This window comes from Archocentrus centrarchus, chromosome 17, assembly GCF_007364275.1.
Source record: "Archocentrus centrarchus isolate MPI-CPG fArcCen1 chromosome 17, fArcCen1, whole genome shotgun sequence".
Classification (NCBI taxonomy): Eukaryota; Metazoa; Chordata; class Actinopteri; order Cichliformes; family Cichlidae; genus Archocentrus; species Archocentrus centrarchus.
In genome coordinates this window covers 35,538,843-35,563,125 of record NC_044362.1, presented here as the reverse complement: position 1 = coordinate 35,563,125, position 24,283 = coordinate 35,538,843, and the positions used below count along the sequence as shown (strand labels likewise).

General features: G+C 40.8%; 2 protein-coding genes across 3 annotated transcripts; one reads left to right on the top strand and one right to left on the bottom strand.

Annotated features, from left to right (window-relative positions):
• Positions 1–472: 472 nt before the first annotated feature.
• Positions 473–3,867, bottom strand: LOC115796083 (uncharacterized). 2 transcript variants are annotated; one of them, XM_030752316.1, is made up of 6 exons: positions 3,741–3,867; positions 3,348–3,625; positions 2,789–2,910; positions 2,107–2,250; positions 1,268–1,414; positions 473–1,035 (listed from the first exon to the last, which is right to left on the bottom strand). In XM_030752316.1, exons 3-6 carry the CDS (start codon positions 2,904–2,906, stop codon positions 713–715), a joined length of 732 nt encoding a protein of 243 aa, XP_030608176.1. In that variant the 5' UTR covers positions 2,907–2,910; positions 3,348–3,625; positions 3,741–3,867; the 3' UTR covers positions 473–712. The 2 variants fall into 2 exon arrangements, with proteins under 2 accessions (XP_030608176.1, XP_030608177.1); XM_030752317.1 differs by lacking the exon at positions 3,741–3,867 and having other exon boundaries at positions 3,348–3,648.
• On the top strand, positions 3,498–6,236 carry LOC115796082 (uncharacterized). The gene is made up of 4 exons (XM_030752315.1): positions 3,498–4,029; positions 4,284–4,388; positions 4,798–5,005; positions 5,148–6,236. Exons 1-4 carry the CDS (start codon positions 3,857–3,859, stop codon positions 5,610–5,612), a joined length of 951 nt encoding a protein of 316 aa, XP_030608175.1. The 5' UTR covers positions 3,498–3,856; the 3' UTR covers positions 5,613–6,236.
• The last annotated feature ends 18,047 nt before the right edge of the window (positions 6,237–24,283 follow it).

Sequence of the window (24,283 nt, the reverse complement as noted above, 5' to 3'; positions counted from 1 at the left end):
AACTGCAACAAGTGTGAGCATTATCTGGAAATGCTCATGGTAGTTTCTGTGTATTAAGCAGGAATCAGGGCTGCAAAATGCAAAACCGACTGTTTCTATGTAATAACCTATTAAAGCAAACTACAAGAAGTGTGAGCATTATCTGGAAATAATGGTGGTAGGTTCTATAGCAATAACTGCAAAAACCATCAGATTACAAGAAGAAATTTCTGCTTGTTTACATATACTAAACTAAAAATGCTGACCAAATTCCTTCATGAACTTGCAGTTTTATTGTCATTTTCCTTAAAGAACAAAGCAATGTCTGTCTAACACAACATGGATAAACTTGAAGCAACCTTATAAAAATGATAACTTGATCAATGCCTGAACATAAGTAAATAAAGAAATATTGTATTCTAAGATATGAGATCAGGATTTGCAAAATGAAAATACAAACAAACAACCAACATCAACAACACAAAGACATGCGAAAAAATAAAACAAAGTAAATCAATAAAACAACCCTATGGTTTCACTTCTTATGGGTAATATTCAAAGAAAAACTTATCACACATGAATAGTTATCACAAAGAAATTAATAAAACATCATCCAATCCTGGAAATAGCTGGAAAAAACAGACTTCTCATTAACTAAACTATTCATGTTAAAACTGCAAACATTTTCTCAAAAGGTTGTGACAAAAAAATAGAAAAAAGCAAGAAGAACTTCCTAATTCCCTTTGATTTTGTAAGAGATGGGCAACAACTCTCTCTCTTTTTTCTTTTTGTCTATTCTTGCTCTTAACTCTGGCTCATCATCAAGGAAAACCTTCACCTCTTTTGCATACTTAAGGAGTGAGCCGCCAGTAAAGGGTGGAACCCTACATTTCTCCTCGCTGTCCGCTACCAAAAGGACTTCAGCAATGACGGCTGTGTAGGCAATAGTGTTTCGATCCACGTTGAGTTTTTCACAACTTCGGTTCAGGCTGTGTGTTTTCTTGAATGTTTTAAGAACAAACATATACCTGTGTTTGACATCTTCTGGGTGTTTCACTGTAAAAGCCAAGAACAAAACAATCACAACACATCCAGAGGCATGAACAAGTAAGTATATATGTGTTGAATTGTTTCCAATATTTACACTCTTAATACCTAAAATGTTAAATCACACAACTGAGCAGTCATACAAGACAGAACTCACTGTGACACATATGACTGTGTCAGCAAATCTGACATTTTCTAAAAAAAAATGTAAAAAAAGAATGTTAACTGCTACATAACATACTTCTTTTGCCAAACTGTGACACTTTCTTCTTCTTCTTCTTCTTGGCCTTCTTGCTCTTTTTCCCGTCACTCGGTGAAGAAGACGACTCAGAGTCTGAGGCTGATGAATCTGAGGAACTGGAACTTGAGGGGGAATGATGTCGTTTTGCTGAGAATTGTAAAAAATAAATAAATAAAAAAATAAAATAAAGTGTACTGTGAAAAAGAGACAAGTGGAGTATACAGTTGTGATCAAAAGTTGTGACAATGGCACAAAGTTTTGTATCCATCTACTTTTACATGTTTATATTAAATTATTTATAAATGTGTCTATGACACAGTGAAAATCTATCACAAACAATTCGTCCGTCCATCCATCCATCCATTCTCTTCCGCTTATCCTTTTCAGGGTCACGGGGGGGCTGGAGCCTCTCCCAGCTGACATAGGGCAAGAGGCAGGGTACACCCTGTACAGGTCGCTAGCCTGTCGCAGGGTCAACACAGAGTGCTAACTCGCAAGCAATTCATATTTTTCAAAAACTGTTACTGGCAAATAAATTTTGCTTTCTTAGTGTTGCAACTGCTGAAGCCTTTGGCCACGACTCTAAAAACAAACCATTTTTTTCATTGACCGGACTGATGGAAGATGACTGACAGTTGAAGTTCTTCAACAGGTTAGATTATAAACTCTAAAAAAATGGATGAGGCTTTAGATTGTAGGTGTCCTCTGTTTTTATATATATATATATATATATATATATATATATATATATATATATATATATATATATATATATAAAAGCCATATTGCATTTTTAAATTATCAATCAATCAAAGCAGATCACAATTTCTGTGTTTCACCTGAAGTAGTAGGGATGTTATCCAGTGCTTTTTTCAGCTGTTCTCTGAGGAAATTTCTTTCATCTTCAAGGACAGTAATTTTGTCTCTTAGCTGCTGAATTATTGCTGTAGCAGTTGGAGCCAACGTAGATGGAGTTCCTGGCGCTATAATGGTAAAAAAAATATATATCATCACAAAACAAAAGAAAAAGGACATGTTTAGATACAATGAAAACCAAGGAATCAATTTTGATGTTTTAATTGTATTATACAATGTATGGCAACATTGTTGGGTTTTTTGTTTGAGTTTCTCTTTTCCATAATGTTCTTCTTCTACAACAATTAAATTATTTCGGTGTCTTCACTGTTGTGTTATTAGCAGATTCTAAAATATATGTTACGTTTCAGTCTATGGCTGCCAATAAATACTAACTTTTGCTTCAAACTTTACTTGTGAATACAGTCAAATTCTACAACAGAATGCTTTTTAACATATATGACAGTTTGCGCTTACAAAAATGAGTAATGATAGGTATTTTCCCCCTGTATTTTTGAAGACTTAATAGTGAACTGTAGGAAGTTTGAGAGGAGTATAGAATTAGGGGGTAGTGATTTATAAATACTGGTGCATTAAAGGTGTCATACTGAAAAAGCCTACATGAGTGTAGTCAATTAATGCTTGTGGATAAGATTGTATACTTACTTTCTCCTTTACCCTCTACATTGTCAAGTTGTTCCACCTGTGCAGATCCAGCACTGCCATCAGCACTCACAGATGGATGTACCTGGTTGGCTGTGTTGTACCTTCTTCTTAAAGGCATAGCTCTGAAATGTTAGAATATTGTATTGGAAACATTCAATGGTTTACTGGTAACTTTGGAATATTTAATGGCTATCGTTAATAATGAGCCAGTAATATAGTTAAGCAAATACAAAGTGCAGAATTTAACTTTTTTTTTTTTTTTTTAAATAAGGATACAGGAAATACACCTGACTATAAACCAATAACCCTCTGGGTCTACACATATACACAATGGTCCAATATCAAGTATTTTTTGACAAACCTCAAAACATCAATTATCAGGATCAAAATAAACCACACAGTGATTCAGACTGACACAAACTAGTTCCTTTGTTGTATGTATGTATATATATATATATATATAATAAAAATGTGCCAACCCCGAAACATCACAGCATGTTATCAAAAAAAGACAAAAATGTGCATAATTTTCTGTAATATTAAGAATTCATGTTCTTACCTTGCAACCTTACAACAGTAGAAAGTATGGCGATTTTATTCCAAAGACACTCTTGTAATCCAGTGGTTTTTGCCAGCTTGGAACTGTGAGGTACGCCAAAAAAGGAGGCAAAGTGTGGCTGTTGGCGCCAACTTCTTCTTTCTCTCTCCTCCAGAGATAAAAGAAAATGTGCATATTCCCACCAGACCGCAGTCTGCCACCTACTGGCAGCCGGTTCTTTCCAGCAGAGCTTAGTTTGGAGGGGGAAGATTTAAAGTGATGCACAGGCACTCCTACGGCTGTAACGAAAACAGGGTACATTGTCCCACTTAACTGAATCTAAATTGACAATAAATCCAAATAAATTTGCTTTTTGCACTTAAAGAATGAAGTTATTTATTATTTTTTATTTACTTTTCTTACTGCCGTGGAAGCAGAGTGAATGGGGGACCATTAACTGACGGACCAGACAGCTGCTTTACTATCTGGCGCCAGTATGTGATTCATACTCGACTTGCAGTCCATTCAACATGAACACCGCTGAAAAATTATTAAACATAACACAAAGGGGAAATAAGAAGAAGCTTGTACTTATAAAATGGCTTCAAAAACTGAAATTACTCTCAAAAAAGAAGAGATGCTCTCTGTGTGAAAGAAAAATGAAAATGAGAAAAGGTGGCAACACAAGAGATGGATATCGCTGGTAAGTTCTTGATTTCCTATAAATTTCTTAAATTTGACCTATGTCTTCCATATGCCTGAATTACACATTTCTAGGTTAGTTATTTGCATTTGGAGAGTACTTTGAAAGTACTTTAGTAAGACATTTTGTAAAATACCATCAGCTAATCAGCACAGTCACAAAAATTTAAAATATTATTATTGTTGTTTATTGATATTTAATGTATTAATTCATGTATTCATTATGTTTTACCAAATGGCATATTTTGTTCAAAGGGTGTGTCGAAGACATAATAGATTCATGTCCAAATCCATAAGAGATGGGTCTATTTTCTCAGGCTCTCGCTCCTCCTTGACTTCTTGGATGATGTTCATGCATAGGTTTGTTACACAGACATACATATAGTCATGATAAACAGTAAGTACATATGTACTGCATGTAGTAAACTATTTTGACTCATAGCATAATATTAAACACAAACTGTTGTAAAATTAGGTAAATGCAACCTTGAATGAGCAGCAACAACATTTCATTATTTATTTAATAAAAGCTACGCAAAAATGAAGAAGCAGTATATGAAAATTAAGTACTAACTAAGTACACCCCATGATTAAGTAGTGTGTAGAACCACCTTTAGTAATATCCCTTCTATTCTACCACATTATTATTTTATAATAATTTCATACATGTGACATAACAGTAACACCTTTTACATGATTAAGAAGTCAGTAATAAACTGTGTTAATATCACATTAACATTATTCATATAGGTTTACTACATTGCTGCAGGTTTGCACAAGGGCTAAGACTGAGGCAAGTGGACTTAATTGAAGAGGGAGTCTGTGGAAGCAGCCGCACTTTGTCCAAGATGTCCAAGACACTAAGGAGGGTGTGTGTGCAAGCAGTTAAGCACCTGAAGAGGAGGGGGAAAATGAGAATAGGTGGAAGACATGGTTTTGTTGTCATTGATGAGAGCAAGTTTTGTCACAAGAGAAAGGTAAAGATATGAATTTATTTAAGATATTAATTGGTGAATAATGGTGATAGGTACATCTGTATCTATGAAATTGTTGTTCAGACAACTGCAAATAAATCATGCCTTAACACTGTCCTCTTTCCAAAAACTTCTAATTTTTCAGTATGCACGCGGGCGATTTGGTGCTACTTGGCGCAGGAGAGGCTGGGTTTTTGGATTGTTGGAAGTCAATCAACGGAGAAGGAGGCCTGTGTTGAAATTTGTTCGCAGACGAAATTCTGAAAGACTACTTCCTATTATACAGCGATATGTTAGACCTGCAAGTACAATTTTGAGTGACTCTTGGCGTTCCTACTGCAGACTGAGGCAACATGGGTATATACACTACCAAGTCAATCACCAGAGGTTTTTTGTTCACCCTGCTACAGGAGCACATACCCAGCATATAGAAAGGTCCTGGAGAACCTTTAAGCAAGAGGTGTACCGTTTCAGAGGCAACATGACTGAGAAGTCACTGAGAGAGATCCTACATTTTATTGAGTGGAACTACTGGCTGGGTAGACAACACAGAAATGGACCCCTTGGTCGCCTTTTCAAGGATATAAGAGCCATACATCCAGTACAATAACATCACCCCTGTGGCTGGAGCCTTTTTTGCATGGAGTTTGTATGTTATCTCCAGATCTGTGTGGGCTCTCTCTGGCTACTCTGGCTTCCTCCCACAGTCATGCATGGGGTTAGATAAATTGGTGATTAGCTCTAGGTCTGACTGTGTAAATTGACCCTAGTTGTAAATGTGAATAGTTCGTCTCGGCATTAGCCCGATGACAGACTGGTGACCTGTCCAATGTGTAGCCCATCTCCCGCAAATGACAGCTGAGACAGGGTCCAGCTCCCCTGGAAAAAATGCATAGATGGATGGCATTTTGTTTTTGTGTATTGGACATTTAAAATATGTATTCCATTGTCATCCAGATATAAAATGTGCTGTGACAGAGGATCTTCTACACTCCTATGCAATTTCAAAAACTATTTTAAATAGACCTCTTAGCTATGCTTAATATTGTGATCCTCAAACAAATACAATGCAGTTATTTTCCAGCGAGCTTTTAATGAGTGTTTTATGCATGTTTATTTTTTTAAATCTAATACTTAATGTTTTTCAAACAGGTAGTTTAGCATTTTCCATGTGTTTCCAGTTCATCATCAGAACTCTTGACTTTTGTTTTATTCAGTGATTAACTTGGCAATAAATACAGTCAGTTTACAAGCCTGATTCTTGCTTATTACACAGAACCTACCACCATTATTTCCAGATAATGCTCACACTTGTTGTAGTTTACTTAAATAGGTTATTACATAGAAACAGTCGGTTTTGCATTTTGCAGCCCTGATTCCTGCATATAACACAGAAACTACCATGAGCATTTCCAGATAATGCTCACACTTGTTGTAGTTTACTTAAATAGGTTATTGCATAGAAACAGTCGGTTTTGCATTTTGCAGCCCTGATTCCTGCTTATTACAAAGAAATTACCATAAATATTTCCATTTAATAAGCCAAAGCATTAAGCATAATATTTAGGCTATTAAGCAAAGCAGAATGCTGAGAACCTAAGGTATAATTAATTCAAGCCTTATAACATGGTAATACCATCCTATTATGTTAAAACATTAGCCAATATTACTTCATAATTTTGCGTTTATTACAATTTATTAAAAATTATGAAAAGTTAAATGCATAAACATTACTTCCTTATTGCTATCTCCATACAATATTTTTACCACATTTTTAAGCTACTATTACTAAAGGGTTTAGCCTCATGGGCATATCTCTGTTTCCACAGCATTACCATCAGTTTTGGGGGCCTTACGATCCATTTACATAAATTTCAGTGGAATATTACTCAATTGTAACCGCTGTTGTTACCAGCAGTATTACTTGATATTAGCTGGTAATTACCTTGATAATTGGATGGCAATAACCGTTAAATTTCCTCATTATTACCTTCTGTTTCCAGCTTTTTCGCTGTTGTTACTAGTGGTATTACTTGGATATTAGCTGGTAATTACCTTGGTAATTGGATGATAATGTCCTGTATATTACCCCATTATTACCTTTTGTTTCCAGCTTGTTACCCCATTATTACCCCCTTATTACCACATTATTACCGAGCTGTAATAGAAAGTGCTACCGGCAACTCCTCGTCACTAAAACCAAAAAGAGCCAGGAGAGGGCTAGGTGTTATTGAAATTCTGAGGAACCTGGACAGGGTGTGAAAAACATCTGTCCAGAACTGATGCAGAATGGGACAAGACCAGTTCAATTCAATTCAATTCAATTCAATTTTATTTATATAGCGCCAAATCACAACAAACTGTCACCTCAAGGCGCTTTGTATTGTGGGTAAAGACCCTACAATAATACAGAGAAAACCCAACAGTCAAAACGACCCCCTATGAGCAGCACTTGGCGACAGTGGAAAGGAAAAACTCCCTTTTAACAGGAAGAAACCTCCAGCAGAACCAGGCTCAGGGAGGGGCAGTCATCTGCCGCGACCGGTTGGGCTGAGGGGAGAGAAAAGACATGCTGTGGAAGAGAGCCAGAGATTAATAACAATTAATGATTAAATGCAGAGTGGAGTATAAACAAAGTAAATAAGGTGAATGAGAAACAGTGCATTATGTGAACCCCCCAGCAGACTAGGCCTATAGCAGCAAAACTAAGGGATGGTTCAGGGTCACCTGATCCAGCCCTAACTATAAACTTTATCATAAAGGAAAGTTTTAAGCCTAATCTTAAAAATAGAGAGGGTGTCTGTCTCCCGAATCCAAGCTGGAAGCTGGTTCCACAGAAGAGGCGCCTGAAAGCTGAAGGCTCTGCCTCCCATTCTACTCTTAAGTATCCTAGGAACCACAAGTAAGCCAGCAGTCTGAGAGCGAAGTGCTCTGTTGGGGTGATATGGTACTATGAGGTCTTTGAGATAAGATGGTGCCTGATTATTCAAGACCTTGTATGTGAGTAGAAGAATTTTAAATTCTATTCTATATTTAACAGGGAGCCAATGAAGAGAAGCCAATATGGGAGAAATATGCTCTCTCTTTCTAGTCCCTGTCAGTACTCTAGCTGCAGCATTTTGGATCAGCTGAAGGCTTTTCAGGAAGCTTTTAGGACAGCCTGATAATAATGAATTACAATAATCCAGCCTAGAAGTAATAAATGCATGAATGAGCTTTTCAGCATCACTCTGAGAAAGGATGTTTCTAATTTTAGAAATATTGCGCAAATGCAAAAAAGCGGTCCTACATATTTGTTTAATATGTGCATTGAAGGACATATCCTGGTCAAAAATGACTCCAAGATTTCTCACAGTGTTACTGGAGGCCAAAGTAATGCCATCCAGAGTAAGTATCTGGTTAGACACCATGTTTCTAAGATTTGTGGGGCCGAGAACAAGAATTTCAGTTTTATCTGAATTTAGAAGCAGGAAATTAGAGGTCATCCAGGCCTTAATATCTTTAAGACATTCCTGCAGTTTAACTAATTGATGTGTGTCATCTGGCTTCATTGATAGGTAAAGCTGAGTATCATCTGCATAACAATGAAAATTGATGCAGTGCTTTCTAATAATACTGCCTAAGGGAAGCATGTATAATGTAAATAAAATTGGTCCTAGCACAGAACCCTGTGGAACTCCATAATTAACCTTAGTGTGTGAAGAAGACTCCCCATTTACATGAACAAATTGGAGTCTATGAGATAAATATGATTCAAACCACTGCAGTGCAGTACCTTTAATACCTATAGCAAGCTCTAATCTCTGTAATAAAATGTTATGGTCAACAGTATCAAAAGCTGCACTGAGGTCCAACAGGACAAGTAAAGAGATGAGTCCACTGTCAGAGGCTGTAAGAAGATCATTTGTAACCTTCACTAATGCTGTTTCTGTACTGTGATGAATTCTGAAACCTGACTGAAACTCTTCAAATAAACCGTTCCTCTGCAGATGATCAGTTAGCTGTTTTACAACTACTCTTTCAAGAGTCTTTGAGAGAAAAGGAAGGTTGGAGATTGGCCTATAATTAGCTAAGACAGCTGGGTCAAGTGATGGCTTTTTAAGCAGAGGTTTAATTACAGCCACCTTGAAGGTCTGTGGTACATAGCCAACTAATAAAGACTGATTGATCATTTTTAAGATTGAAGCATCAATAATTGGAAAGACTTCTTTGAACAGTCTAGTAGGAATGGGATCTAACAAACATGTTGCTGGTTTGGAGGAAGTAACTATTGAAGTTAACTCTGAAAGATCAACTGGAGCAAAAGAGTCTAAACAAATACCAGCAGTGCTGAAAGCAGCCGAACATGAAGAATAATCTTTGAGATGGTTATGAATAATTTTTTCTCGAATGTCTAAAATTTTATTTGTAAAGAAATCCATGAAGTCACTACTAGTTAACGTGAAAGGAATACTCGGCTCTACAGAGCTCTGACTCTTTGTCAGCCTGGCTACAGTGCTGAAAACAAACCTGGGGTTGTTCTTATTTTCTTCAATTAATGATGAATAGTAAGATGTCCTAGCTTTACGGAGGGCTTTTTTATAGAGCAACAAACTCTTTTTCCAGGCTAAATGAGCATCTTCTAAGTTAGTGAGATGCCATTCCCTCTCCAGCTTTCGGGTTATCTGCTTTAAGCTGTGCGTTTGTGAATTATACCACGGAGTCAGGCACTTCTAAATTGAAGCTTTCCTTTTCAGAGGAGCCACAGTATCCAAAGTTATACGCAGTGAGGATGTAAAACTATTGACGAGATAATCGACCTCACTGGGAGCAGAGTTTAGGTAGCTGCTCTGCACTGTGTTGGCACATGGCACTGAAGAGCATAACAATGAAGGAATTAGATCCTTAAACTTAGTTACAGCACTTTCAGAAAGACTTCTACTGTAATAAAACTTATTCCCCACTGCTGTGTAATCCATTAAAGTAAATGTAAATGTTACTAAGAAATGATCAGACAGGAGGGGGCTTTCAGGGAATACTGTTAAGTCTTCAGTTTCTATGCCATATGTTAGGACAAGATCCAGAGTATGATTAAAGTGGTGGGTGGGCTCCTTTACATTTTGAGAGAAGCCAAATGAATCTAACAATAGATTAAATGCAGTGTTGAGGCTGTCATTCTCAGCATCTACATGGATGTTAAAATCACCTACTATAATTATTTTATCTGAACTGAGCACTAAATCAGATAAAAAGTCTGAGAAATCAGACAGAAACTCTGAGTAGGGACCAGGTGGACGATAGATAATAACAAATAAAACAGGTTTTTGATTTTCCCAATTAGGATGGACAAGACTAAGAGTCAGGCTTTCAAAAGAATGAAAACTTTGTCTGGGTCTTTGATTAATTAATAAGCTGGAATTGAAGATTGCAGCTAATCCTCCTCCTCGACCTGTGCTTCGAGCATTCTGACAGTTACTGTGACTCGGGGGTGTTGATTCATTTAAACTAACATATTCATCCTGCTGTAACCAGGTTTCTGTAAGGCAGAATAAATCAATACGTTGATCAATTATTAAATCATTTACTAATAGGGACTTGGAAGAGAGAGACCTAATGTTTAACAATCCACATTTAATTGTTTTATTTTTTGGTGCAGTTGATGAAGCTGTATTATTTATTGTTTTTGAATTTTTATGCTTAAATAGCTTTTTGCTGATTTTAGCTTTGGTTTTTGGTGGTCTGGGAGCAGGCACCGACTCTATGGGGATGGGGTTTTGGGGGGATGGCAGGAGGAGAGAAGCTGCAGAGAGGCGTGTAAGACTGCATTTCTGCTTCCTGGTCTCAACCCTGGGTAGTCAGTTTTTAGGAGGGTTAATAAATTTGGCCAGATTTCTAGAAATGAGAGCTGCTCCATCCAAAGTGGGATGGATGCTGTCTCTCCTAACAAGACCAGGTTTTCCCCAGAAACTTTGCCAATTATCTATGAAGCCCACGTCGTTTTCTGGACACCACTCAGACAGCCAGCGATTCAAGGAGAACATGCGGCTAAACATGTCGCTCCTGGTCTGATTGGGGAAGGGCCCAGAGAAAACTACAGAGTCCGACATTGTTTTTGCAAAGTTACACACCGAGTCAATATTAATTTTAGTGACCTCCGATTGGCGTAACCAGGTGTCATTACTGCCGACGTGAATAACGATCTTACCAAATCTACGATTAGCCTTAGCCAGCAGTTTCAAATTTCCATATGTAACCAGTACATATGAACCAATGTGGCCTCAGCAGTTTTGCATTTGTCACAGTATGGGGTGATTTCCTGACAGATACGAGATAGTTTGCTTTTAGAAAAGTGGGCTCTGTGTACCACTTTAAATTAAATAAGACAGTGACACACACACAAAGAAGATGTATTAACAAATTTAAGTATGGAGGCCCATGTCTCATCTAGAATGGTCATGTTCAAGTCTTCTTCCCATAAAGTTTTAAGTTTGGATGAGGAGGTGTCTGTCATGTTTAGCATTTTATTGTACAATGACGAAATCAGGCCTTTACAGGTTGGGTTCAATGATAAGATGGTTTCTAAAAATGTAAACTCTGGTAAAGAAACTGAGCCTGAAAGAAAAGACTGAATAAAAGTTCTGGCTTGTAAATATCTAAAAAAAAGTGGGATTGTGGTAGTCCATATTTATTGCTGAGTTGTTCAAATGATGATAGTTTCTTCCCTATGAAAAGGTCCTTGAAATGGGTGAGTCCCCTCCTGTTCCATTCTAAAAATACCCCATCCTGAACAGATGGTTTAAAGAAATGGTTAGGCACAATGGGGCTTAAAGAGGAAAAATCATGGAGTTTAAAATATTTCCTAAACTGGCCCCATATTCTCAGTGAATATTTCACTACAGGATTTAAAATGGAATTAGGAGTGGAGAGTGAAAGTGGGGAACAGAGCAAAGCCAGTATAGATATATCTTTGTCACTCTGTGGTTCCATAGTCACCCAGTCACGGCGGTCACTCAGGTTTTGGTAGAAATACCAGAACACTAAACTCCTAAGATTAGCAGCCCAATAATAAAACCGGAAGTTGGGGAGGGCAAATCCCCAAGGATTTGCCCTTGTGTATCTTATTAAGCCTTAAGAGTTTACCATGCCAGCTGTAGGATGAGAAAATAGAGTCCAATTCAGTTAAAAACCTATTAGGAATGAAAATAGGCATTGCCTGGAAAAGGTATAGAAATTTGGGTAATATAGTCATTTTAATTGAATTGATACATCCTACCAAGGTCATGGAAAGCGGCATCCATTTTGTGAGGGATCTTTTCACTTGGTTCAGCAAAGGAGTCACATTCTCTTTAAACAGGTTTTTGTGAATTGATACGTCCTACCAAGGTCATGGAAAGCGGCATCCATTTTGTGAGGGATCTTTTCACTTGGTTCAGCAAAGGAGTCACATTCTCTTTAAACAGGTTTTTGTACTTTTTTGTCACCGTGATACCCAGATATATACATTTTTTCAATTCTAAACAGCAAATTGGTAAAATCTGGCATATTTACTTTATTACTTAAGGGGAAAAGTTCACTTTTGGTAAAGTTCAGCTTATATCCCGAGAGGTGGCCAAATTGGCTAAATATATTAAGGGCAAAAGGCAGTGAAGTTGATGGCTTGGAGATAAAAAGTAAAAGATCATCTGCATAAAGCGACACCTTGTGCTCTATACCATTTCTCCAAACGCCAGATATCTCCTTGCTGGTACGTAGGGCAGGGCAATGGCAAGGGGTTCTATAACCAGATTAAAAAAGCTAAAATAAGCAAAAAGCTAGTTAAGCATAAAAATTCAAAAACAATAAATAATACAGCTTCATCGACTCCGTGGTATAATTCACAAATGCACAGCTTAAAGCAGATAACCAGAAAGCTGGAGAGGGAATGGCGTCTCACTAAATTAGAAGATGCTCATTTAGCCTGGAAAAAGAGTTTGTTGCTCTATAAAAAAGCCCTCCGTAAAGCTAGGACATCTTACTATTCATCATTAATTGAAGAAAATAAGAACAACCCCAGGTTTGTTTTCAGCACTGTAGCCAGGCTGACAAAGAGTCAGAGCTCTGTAGAGCCGAGTATTCCTTTCACGTTAACTAGTAGTGACTTCATGGATTTCTTTACAAATAAAATTTTAGACATTAGAGAAAAAATTATTCATAACCATCTCAAAGATTATTCTTCATGTTCGGCTGCTTTCAGCACTGCTGGTATTTGTTTAGACTCTTTTGCTCCAGTTGATCTTTCAGAGTTAACTTCAATAGTTACTTCCTCCAAACCAGCAACAGGTTTATTAGATCCCATTCCTACTAGACTGTTCAAAGAAGTCTTTCCAATTATTGATGCTTCAATCTTAAAAATAATCAATCAGTCTTTATTAGTTGGCTATGTACCACAGACCTTCAAGGTGGCTGTAATTAAACCTCTGCTGAAAAAGTCATTACTTGACCCAGCTGCCTTAGCTAATTATAGGCCAATCTCCAACCTTCCTTTTCTCTCAAAGACTCTTGAAAGAGTAGTTGTAAAACAGCTAACTGATCATCTGCAGAGGAACGGTTTATTTGAAGAGTTTCAGTCAGGTTTCAGAATTCATCACAGTACAGAAACAGCATTAGTGAAGGTTACCAATGATCTTCTCACAGCCTCTGACAGTGGACTCATCTCTTTACTTGTCCTGTTGGACCTCAGTGCAGCTTTTGATACTGTTGACATAACATTTTATTACAGAGATTAGAGCTTGCTATAGGTATTGAAGGTACTGCACTGCAGTGGTTTGAATCATATTTATCTCATAGACTCCAATTTGTTCATGTAAATGGAGAGTCTTCTTCACACACTAAGGTTAATTATGGAGTTCCACAGGGTTCTGTGCTAGGACCAATTTTATTTACATTATACATGCTTCCCTTAGGCAGTATTATTAGAAAGCACTGCATCAATTTTCATTGTTATGCAGATGATACTCAGCTTTACCTATCAATGAAGCCAGATGACACACATCAATTAGTTAAACTGCAGGAATGTCTTAAAGACATTAAGGCCTGGATGACCTCTAATTTCCTGCTTCTAAATTCAGATAAAACTGAAATTCTTGTTCTCGGCCCCACAAATCTTAGAAACATAGTGTCTAACCAGATACTTACTCTGGATGGCATTACTTTGGCCTCCAGTAACACTGTGAGAAATCTTGGAGTCATTTTTGACCAGGATATGTCCTTCAATGCACATATTAAACAAATATGTAGGACCGCTTTTTTGCATTTGCGCAATATTTTTAAAATTAGAAACATCCTTTCTCAGAGTGATGCTGAAAAGCTAATTCATGCATTTATTACTTCTAGGGTGGACTATTGTAATTCATTATTATCCGGCTGTCCTAAAAGCTCCCTGAAAAGCCTTCAGCTGATCCAAAATGCTGCAGCTAGAGTACTGACAGGGACTAGAAAGAGAGAGCATATTTCTCCCATATTGGCTTCTCTTCATTGGCTCCCTGTTAAATCTAGAATAGAATTTAAAATTCTTCTCCTCACATACAAGGTCTTGAATAATCAGGCACCATCTTATCTCAAAGACCTCATAGTACCATATCACCCCAATAGAGCACTTCGCTCTCAGACTGCTGGCTTACTTGTGGTACCTAGGATACTTAAGAGTAGAATGGGAGGCAGAGCCTTCAGCTTTCAGGCGCCTCTTCTGTGGAACCAGCTTCCAGCTTGGATTCGGGAGACAGACACCCTCTCTAAATTTAAGATTAGGCTTAAAACTTTCCTTTATGATAAAGCTTATAGTTAGGGCTGGATCAGGTGACCCTGAACCCTCCCTTAGTTATGCTGCTATAGGCCTAGTCTGCTGGGGGGTTCACATAATGCACTGTTTCTTCTCATTCACCTTCTCATTTACTTTGTTTATACTCCACTCTGCATTTAATCATTAATTGTTATTAATCTCTGGCTCTCTTCCACAGCATGTCTTTCTCTCCCCTCAGCCCAACCGGTCGCAGCAGATGATTGCCCCTCCCTGAGCCTGGTTCTGCTGGAGGTTTCTTCCTGTTAAAAGGGAGTTTTTCCTTTCCACTGTCGCCAAGTGCTTGCTCATAGGGGGTCGTTTTGACAGTTGGGTTTTCTCTGTATTATTGTAGGGTCTTTACCCACAATACAAAGCGCCTTGAGGCGACAGTTTGTTGTGATTTGGCGCTATATAATTAAAATTGAATTGAATTGAAAAAAGCAGGGGGCTGAGAGGACAGCCCTGACGGGTGCCTCTTTGTAGTTTAAATGGCTTTGAGGTTTGAGAGTTAGTGCGAACTGTAGCAGATGGCTGATGGTACAGTAGTTTAATCCATGAAATGAATTTTCCCCCAAAACCAAATCTTCTAAGAACTGCAAAAAGATAGTCAAACTCAACTCGATCAAAAGAGACAACACACTCAGCCGAGTCTGTGGGGCTGGAATAAACAATGTTGAGCAGCCTTCGTATATTAAAATATGAATGGCGACCTTTAATGAAACCTGTTTGGATAAGTGATGGTAAAGCGGTTTCAAGCCTACGGGCCAAAATCTTGGCTAAGATTTTAACATCAGTATTCAGGAGAGAGATAGGTCTGTATGAGGCACATTCCATTGGATCTTTCCCCTTTTTTATAATCAGTGTGATACAGGCTTCGTAAAAAGACTGAGGGAGGGATCCTAGTTTAAAGCAATCTGTGAGGGTGGAACTAAGCTGAGCAGAAAGTAAGGTTGAAAATTGTCTATAGAATTCTAAAGGAAAACCATCCGGACCTGGGCATTTGCCAGATTGTATTGAGGCTATTGCTAAGGAGACTTCTGACTGAGAGATGGGTTCATCTAATCTATTTTTAAGTTCTGATGAAATTGGAGGAATGCGAAGTTTAGTTAAGAAATCATCAATCATGGTAGAGGTACCGTATTTTTCGGACTATACGTCGCTCCGGAGTATAGCTCGCACCAGCCAAAAAATGCATAATAAAGAAGAAAAAAACATATATAGGTCGCACTGGACTATAAGTCGCACTTTTTTTGGGGGGGGGGGGGGGGGGGGGGGGGGGGGGTTGATAGAATCTGAGACCCAGAGCAGAAATTCCATCTTGAACGGCAATTTAAAATAATAATGGATTAAAGAACAGGACGAACACGGTTACGCCTACGTTATGCTAACGTAACACATTCAGCTACATGACGCACAACGAACACGTGTTCGGTATGTTAACGTAACATTAAGTTATTCAGATAACCATAGCATAAAGAACATACTAACAAGTTAACCAAACCATCAATCCATTGAATTCTTCATCCTCGGTGTCACTTCTAAACAATTCCGTACACTCCATAGACGAAGCGCCGCTTCCTCTTCTGTGTCGCGTTAGTCAGACTCGTCGTCAGCTGCAGTTCCAATTATTCCAGCCTTTCTGAATCCCAACAGGATGGTTTGGTTGTCACAGAAGCCCATGTTTTCTTGATCCATCCAATGACTTCCAGGAAAGTTGGGTGGCGCATTCTCCCAGTTGCCGTTAAGCTGTGCTCTCCATCCATCATCCACTGCGCCCACAGGTTACGCAAGACTGCCTTAAAGCTGCAGTTCACGGAAATGTCAAGTGGCTGGAGTATTTTGGTTCATGTGTTATAAATGTCACATATACGTCGCTCCGGAGTATAGGTCGCACCCCCAGCCAAACTATGAAAAAAAGTGCGACTTATACTCCGGAAAATACGGTAGTTTGTGATTGTGAGCTGTAAAGCTTCGAATAGGAGTCCCTGAATGCATCATTAATTTTTCCGTGATCTGTGACTATATTACCATCCTGTTTTTGAATTTTAGGAATAGTTTGCCTTGCCCTAGAACTCTTAAGTAGGGTTGCTAACAGTTTATCAGTTTTGTCACCATGTACATAGAATTTAGATTTGTCATGCAAAAGCAAACGTTCGGCTGTGTGTGTTGTCAATAAGTCAAGCCTTGTTTTAAGTTCGACACGTTTTTTAAACAGCTCTGGGCACTGGGTTTGAGCATATTTTATGTCAACCTCTTTGATTTGCTGCATTAGGTTATTCTGTTCACAGATGGATTGTTTTTTAAGTTTTGCTGAGTAAGAAATAATCTGGCCTCTGATGTAGGCCTTAAAGGCATCCCATACTATAAGGCTGGAAGTCTCTTGGGAAGACTTGTGGGAATAGTTTACATTCTTTTATCTTTATTATTCTCTGCACTGTATATTTTGTAATTTTGTAATATTGTGTTATAGTTATAGCTCTAATATCTCTGTATATTTGCAATTTGTATACTTGCATATTGTCTTATAGTTTTTATACTTATTTGTTTTTTTCTGTAAGCACGAAGTACCGCAGCAATTTCCTAATGCTGTGAACCTGTTCACCCATATGGCAATAAAAACCTTCTGATTCTGATTCTGATTCTGAAGAGTTAGTAGCAAAAAAGAAACTTATCTCATCTGAAATTAATTGCATTTTAATCACATTTCAGTATTTAACATGAGAAATATTAATTTAAGTTTGGTTGATGAATGAATCAATATACATAAGGTTAAACTTCAAAATTTTGTTTATTTTCCCACCAGTCTACTACACAGACCAATGAAGGGTGGAACATCTTCTCCAAGATGGCGGCGCGCACAGACGCAGCGGCTCACGGCTCTTCCTTTCGGTGCTCTTTTTTGTACTTTTTGTATTTCATATTTGTTAGTTTTGGTGCATTTGTCTCTGCAAACAACTGCTACACACGCCAGGATCTTGTGGACATTGGCTACCGGCACAAGATATCAGTATCGAGTGATTTTCACTACACTCATAACATCCCAGACAACATAGCGAGACCGCCAGGTGCTCCGTGGATTGTTATCGGGTCTGGAAGGCGCCACCGATGGCGGAGGGAGAGGAAGCAGAAGCGGGGCTGCAGGTCCGGCTTTATGCTGAAGCTGAAATGCCAACCACACAGGCCTCCTCTGCCGAGCCTGTATCTCTCCAACGCCAGGTCCATGGTAAATAAAACGGACAACCTAGAGTTAGAGCTGGCTGTAAATCGCTATGTTCATGAATGTTGTGTAATGATTATCACCGAGACCTGGCTAAACCCCCACATTCCCGATGCTAGCGTGCAGCTAGCAGGCCGCACTCTGCTACGCGGAGATCGGACCAAGCACTCCGGTAAGAGTAGGGGAGGGGGTCTCTGTATTTACGTATTTACGAGGTGAAGCACGAGGCCGTCTGTGGTCCCAGCAGCGGTGGCGACGAGGCGAAGCAGGAGGCTAACCACGGTCCCAGCGGCGGCGACTAAGGCAGGCAGGCTCAGGACATTCGAAAAGTTTGGGACACTCAAAAGGCTCCGGGAACTCAAAAGAGCCAGGGAACTCGAAAGGTGCTGAGCAGGGCGCGGGGCTGTCTCCTCCAATGATTGGGGCTGCAGTGTGGGCAGGGGTGACTCTGAGGTGGCTGAGGGACCGAAGCAGAGGGACCAGAGGGAACCAAAGGGATCAAAACAGAGGGGCCAGAGGGAACTGAAATAGAGGGGAGTTGAGAAGCTAAAGGGACTGAGGCCGAGGGGACTGAAGGGAGTGGGGCTAAAGGGACTGAAGGTACTAAAGCTGCTGGGGGGACCAAAACTAAAGGGGTCAAGGGACCAGAGGAGGGAGTTAAGGGAGCAGAGGCGACTAAAGGGACCGAAGGTAAAGGAGCAGAGGGGACTGAAGGGGCCGAAGGCACTCAGGGAGCAGAGAGAGCTAGGAGGACTGAAGCTGGTGGAGCAGAGGGAGCTAAGGGGACCGAAGCAGCAGAGGGGACTGGAGCTAAGAGTACCAAAGAGACAGGGGGAGTTGGAGAGACCAAAGGGACCAGAGCTGAGGGGACCAAAGAGGGGACCAAAGCTGAGGGGACCAAAGCTACCGAGGGAGCTAAAGGGCAGACCGACGGGATCTGAGGGGCCAAAGAGAGTGAGAACCCCAGTTGGAAAGTTGGAGAACCCCAGGTATAAACCATAATGCAGTTGTCCCCTTTGGAGGTGGTTATTGACCTACTATTATTCATGTGCTGTAGCACACAAGCTAAGGTGTAAAAAAAAAAGTCTGTTTATAAATCAGAATTATCTAGTTGCAAATATACTTTTGGAAGTTTTCAGCTTTTGTCACTTTTTCCAATAAGGCTGTGAGCTTCTGTCTGTGAGCTTCTGTCTGTGAGCTTCTGTCTTGTGAGCCTTTGTCATGGAGTTTTTTGTGAACCTTGAACTTTAGTGGACTGAGGGAGATAAACAAAGGCTATAACTTGATTTTGGTGATTTTGGTGACACAAGCATACATACTCAGTTTTCAGTCTAATTCACTGTAACAAAAAGTCTGTCATACCATCATCCTCTTCTGTGCAGTGGCATTGAACATTCAGACATCCCATGAATGCTGCCATAAACATTCAGTGAATGTTTGCAGACAATGTTCACATGCATTAATGACATTAAAAACTACCAAGGTAGACGTAATCAGAAAACATATGCTTTTATTTTGCTATACATGGATGTACATAAGAGATAGCAAAACCTTCATGAGAAAAACGTAAAATGTAAAGAAAATATAAATATATGTAAAAATTTTAATGTAACAGTCACCTTCTCAGTTGTCCTGCTTAAACAGACAGTGGATGTGTGTACAACATATCTTCCAGCTCATAGGGGGTTGTTTTGATTGTTGGGTTTTCTCTGTATTATTGTAGGGTCTCTACCCACAATACAAAGCGCCTTGAGGCGACTGTTGTGATTTGGTGCTATATAAGTAAAATTTAACTGAATTGAATTCCATGTGGCAGCTTCCTCGTATGTGATTGGACAATACAGATCACATGCAGGATCACGCTGAAGGTCTCGAAAGACCACAGGAAATCAGTGTCGTCATTCTCTTCCGTTCAAACTGAATGGCATTCTTTGTCTACGCTTCTTTCCTGGTACGACAATGGAGGACGTCGTCTATATTTTCAACGGGCCTCTCTACCAGCCAACTTCAAGCAGCCCCGCTGCAGATGAGAAGACACTGCTGGCTGCAATGAGTGGATTATCTCGTCAGTAACTCAAGTTTCTACAAGCGCAACTGAAAGTGGCGCTGTCACTTGGTGTTGGCTCTCACTCAAGTTCAAGTTCAAGTTCAAGTGTACTTTATTGTCAAAAATCTATGTAACAGGGTTAGCACAGAAGTTCGAAATTGCGTTTGACCAGTCTCCAATGTGCAAGTTTAAAAACAATTAAATAGGACATTCACAATAATCTCTCTTTACACACACACACACACACACACACACACACACACACACACACACACACACACACACACACACGCACACATACACAGCTAACCTACTCGTACATGAATTACCATTCTTACTCTGACATATTCATTCACAGCATAAACACAGACAATACACACTTACATATGCGCAGTCATTCGAACACTAACATACTGATAAGACATGTGCAATACAATACAACACAATACTCTCACTCATTCACACTCTTCATTCACTCACTCACTCCCTCACTCACTTCACTCACACACACACACACACACACACAACACACACACACAGTGTGGAATAAGTATACTGACATGACACGCAACCACACAACCCCCCCCCCCCCCCCCCCCCCCTCCTCCTCACACACACACACACACACACATAGCAGCAGCAGAAGTACAATCAGTGGTCCTAGAAGTAAAGTGAAAAAGTGTACATCTGAATACAAGGTGCAAGAGTAAAATGCCAAATGGCATGGAATGTTCAAGTGTCTTTCCTCAGTGTGTTCATGAGTCTAATTGCTTGAGGAAAGAAGCTGTTACTCATTCTGCTTGTGCGGGACCGCAGGTTGCGGTACCGCTTCCCTGATGGTAGAAGAGAGAACAGTCTGTGTGCTGGATGAGTAGTGTCTTTGATGATGTTCATTGCCCTCTTGGAACAGTGTGAAGTGTACAGTTCCTGGATGGCTGATAGGGGTGACCTGATGATCTTTTCTGCTGTCCTCACCACCCTCTGTAGCGCCTTTTTGTCTGCAGCTAGGCAGCTGCCGTGCCAAACAGAGACGCTGCTGGTCAAGATGCTCTCAATAGCACCTCTGTAGAAGGTGGTGAGAGCAGAGATAGGGAGGTCAGCTCTTCTCATCCTTCTCAGGAAGTGGAGTCGTGTCTGCGCCTTCTTGACCAGCGCAGTGGTGTTGGTAGTCCATGAGAGGTCATCTGTGATGTGCACTCCCAGGAACTTTGTGCTTTTCACAGACTCTACTGCACTGCCGTTGATGGTGAGAGGGGGTGTGTGTTGTTTTTTTCTTCCTGAAGTCCACTGTAATTTCCTTTGTTTTGTTTACGTTGAGAAGCAGGTTGTTCTTCTCACACCAGGCAATGAGTTGCTGTACCTCCTCCCTGTACGCTGAGTCATCATTGTCTTTGATGAGGCCCACCACTGTTGTGTCATCTGCAAATTTGATGACGTGATTCGTTTCAAATCTGGCACAGCAGTCGTAGGTCATCAGCGTGAACAGCAGGGGGGACAGCACACATCCTTGCGGCACCCCGGTGTTAATGATGGTGGTCGCTGAGGAGTTGTTTCCAACTCTGACTGTCTGCGGTCTGTTTGTTAGAAAGTCCAGCAGCCAGTTGCACAGTGAAGGGCTGATGCCTATTTTACTCAGCTTGTTCACCAGATGTTGGGGGATGACGGTGTTGAACGCAGAGCTGAAGTCAATGAACAGCATCCGCACATGGCTGTTTTTGTTCTCCAGATGAGCCAAGCAGAGGTGGATTGCTGTTGCTATGGCGTCATCGGTGGAGCGCTTGGGGCGGTAGGCGAATTGGTAAGGGTCCAGAGTGGGGGGGAGGGTGGATGTCAGGTGGGCCTTTATCAGTCTCTCAAAGCATTTCATCATGATGGGGGTGAGTGCTATGGGTCTGTAGAAGAAGAAGAAGAAGAAGAAGAAGAAACAGCCTTTATTGTCCCACAGAGGGGAAATTTGGGTGTAACAGCAGCCGCAGTTATTATAAATATAAATAAAGATATAATAATTCACACTATTAAGAAAAGAATATATATAAAATCAACAAACAATATTAACCTTAATACTACTAATAATAATAACACTATATACAATGTGCATGATGTGCCGGACTATTTACAGTATATTATATATTATCCTACATTGTGTAGGCTATTGTGGTTTTTGTTGGGAGCAGTGATGGTTATAAAGTCTTACAGCTGCTGGGAGGAAGGATCTGCGGTAACGCTCCTTTGTGCATTTAGGATGCAGCAGTCTGTCACTGAAGGAGCTTTCCAGCTCAGCAACAGCTTCCTGCATGGGGTGGGAGACTTTGTCCATCAGTGATGTTATTTTGGTCAGAGTCCTTCTGTCTCCCACCACCTGCACTGAGTCGAGAGGACATCCTAGGACAGAGCTGGCTTTCCTGATGAGCTTGTCTATCCTCTTCCTCTCAGCTGTAGACAAGCTGCTGCTCCAACATACTGCTGCATAGAAGATGGCTGATGCCACCACAGAGTCATAGAAGGTCTTCAGGAGTGTCCCCTGCACTCCAAAAGACCTCAGCCTTCTCAGCAGGTAGAGTCTGCTCTGACCCTTCCTGTAGAGCGCATCAGTGTTATGAGTCCAGTCCAGTTTATTGTTTAGGTGAACACCCAGGTACTTATAAGAGTCCACTATCTCAATGTCCACTCCCTGGATGTTCACCGGTGTCCGTGTGGTGGGTCTGCGCCTGCGGAAATCCACCACCAGCTCCTTGGTTTTAGCGGCGTTGATCAGGAGGTGGTTCCGCTGGCACCAGTCCACAAAGCCCTGAGTCCACTGTCTGTACTCTGAGTCATCCTCACCTGTGATGAGGCCAACTATGGCAGAGTCGTCAGAGAACTTCTGCAGATGGCAGCGTGGGGAGTTGATGGAGAAGTCTGCAGTGTAGAGGGTGAAGAGGAACGGTGCCAGCACAGTTCCCTGTGGGGCCCCCGTACTGCAGACCAGCCTGTCAGAGACACAGCCCTGTGTCCTCACGTACTGTGGGCGGTCAGTGAGGTAGTCCAGTATCCACTCGGAGATGTGGTGGTCCACTCCTGACAGTTCCAGCTTGTCTCTCAGAAGTCCTGGCTGGATGGTGTTAAAAGCACTGGAGAAATCAAAGAACATGATCCTCACAGTGCTTCCAGGCTTCTCCAGGTGGGTCAGAGCTCGGTGCAGGAGGTAGATGATGGCGTCATCCACCCCGATGCCAGGCCAGTAGGCGAACTGCAGCGGGTCCAACGAAGACGACACCATGAGGCGTAGATGGTTGAGGACCAGCCTGTAGTCGTTCAGTGATGATGCTGGCGACTTCTTTGGTAGTGGTACGATGGTGGTAGCTTTGAAACTTGCTGGTATGGTGGCTTGGTTCAGAGAGGTGTTGTAAATGTCTGTGAGGACATCGGTGAGTGAGTCTGCACAGTCTCTGAGCACACGCCCGGGTATGTTGTCTGGTCCGGCAGCTTTCCTGGGGTTCACCTTGAGTAGGGTCTTCCTCACGTCTGCTGGGTCCAGTTGAAGTGTTGTGATTTGCTGGGATTTTTGTGGGTGTTGTGGTGTTATTTTCTTCAAACCGGCTGAAGAAGATGTTGAGTGAGTTGAGGAAGTCTGTGTTGTCCTCACATGGTGGGGGGGATGGCTTGTAGTCTGTGACTGACTGGATGCCTTGCCACAGGCGTCTTGGGTCCTTTGTGTCTGTGAAGTATGAGTTGATTTTTTGCCCATATGCACGCTTGGCTGCTCTCACGCCACGGTGCAATTTGGCCCTGGCAGACTTGAGGGCCAACTTGTCCCCAGACCTGAAAGCAATGTTGCGTGCCCTCAGGAGCTCACGTACCTCCCTGGTGAACCAGGGTTTTTCGTTTGCCCTCACTGTAATGTCCTTGGTGACGGTTACATCTTCCATGCATTTTGTTATGTATCCCGTTACAGAGTCTGTATATTCTGTAAGGTTGACGACCTGGTTGGTGGTGGCCGCCTCCCTGAAAACAGTCCAGTCTGTGCATTCAAAACAGTCCTGTAGAGTTGCTGTGGAGCCCTCTGGCCAGGCCCTGATCTGTTTCACAGTTGGCTTGGCACTGCGGTATTGTATCACTTCCTGTTCCTGTTTCGGAGCACAGTCGTGTTTTGCTGTCTGTTAGCTGTTAAATCTGTATAACTCAATCTATCTGGATAACAATATATTTTAGTGTAATCTTGACCTACTTTATCTAGAGCAC

Bases quoted from the DNA above. Each gene is read 5' to 3' on its own strand.
- LOC115796082 (XM_030752315.1), top strand. From the start codon at position 3,857: ATGAACACCGCTGAAAAATTATTAAACATAACACAAAGGGGAAATAAG. The intron at 4,030-4,283 runs GTAAGTTCTTGA...TTTTGTTCAAAG, and splicing joins ACAAGAGATGGATATCGCTG to GGTGTGTCGAAGACATAATA. The intron at 5,006-5,147 runs GTAAAGATATGA...CTAATTTTTCAG, and splicing joins AGTTTTGTCACAAGAGAAAG to TATGCACGCGGGCGATTTGG.
- LOC115796083 (XM_030752316.1), bottom strand. From the start codon at position 2,906: ATGCCTTTAAGAAGAAGGTACAACACAGCCAACCAGGTACATCCATCT. The intron at 2,251-2,788 runs GTAAGTATACAA...TTACCATTATAG, and splicing joins TGTAGAGGGTAAAGGAGAAA to CGCCAGGAACTCCATCTACG. The intron at 1,036-1,267 runs GTATGTTATGTA...TGGCTTTTACAG, and splicing joins GTCACAGTTTGGCAAAAGAA to TGAAACACCCAGAAGATGTC.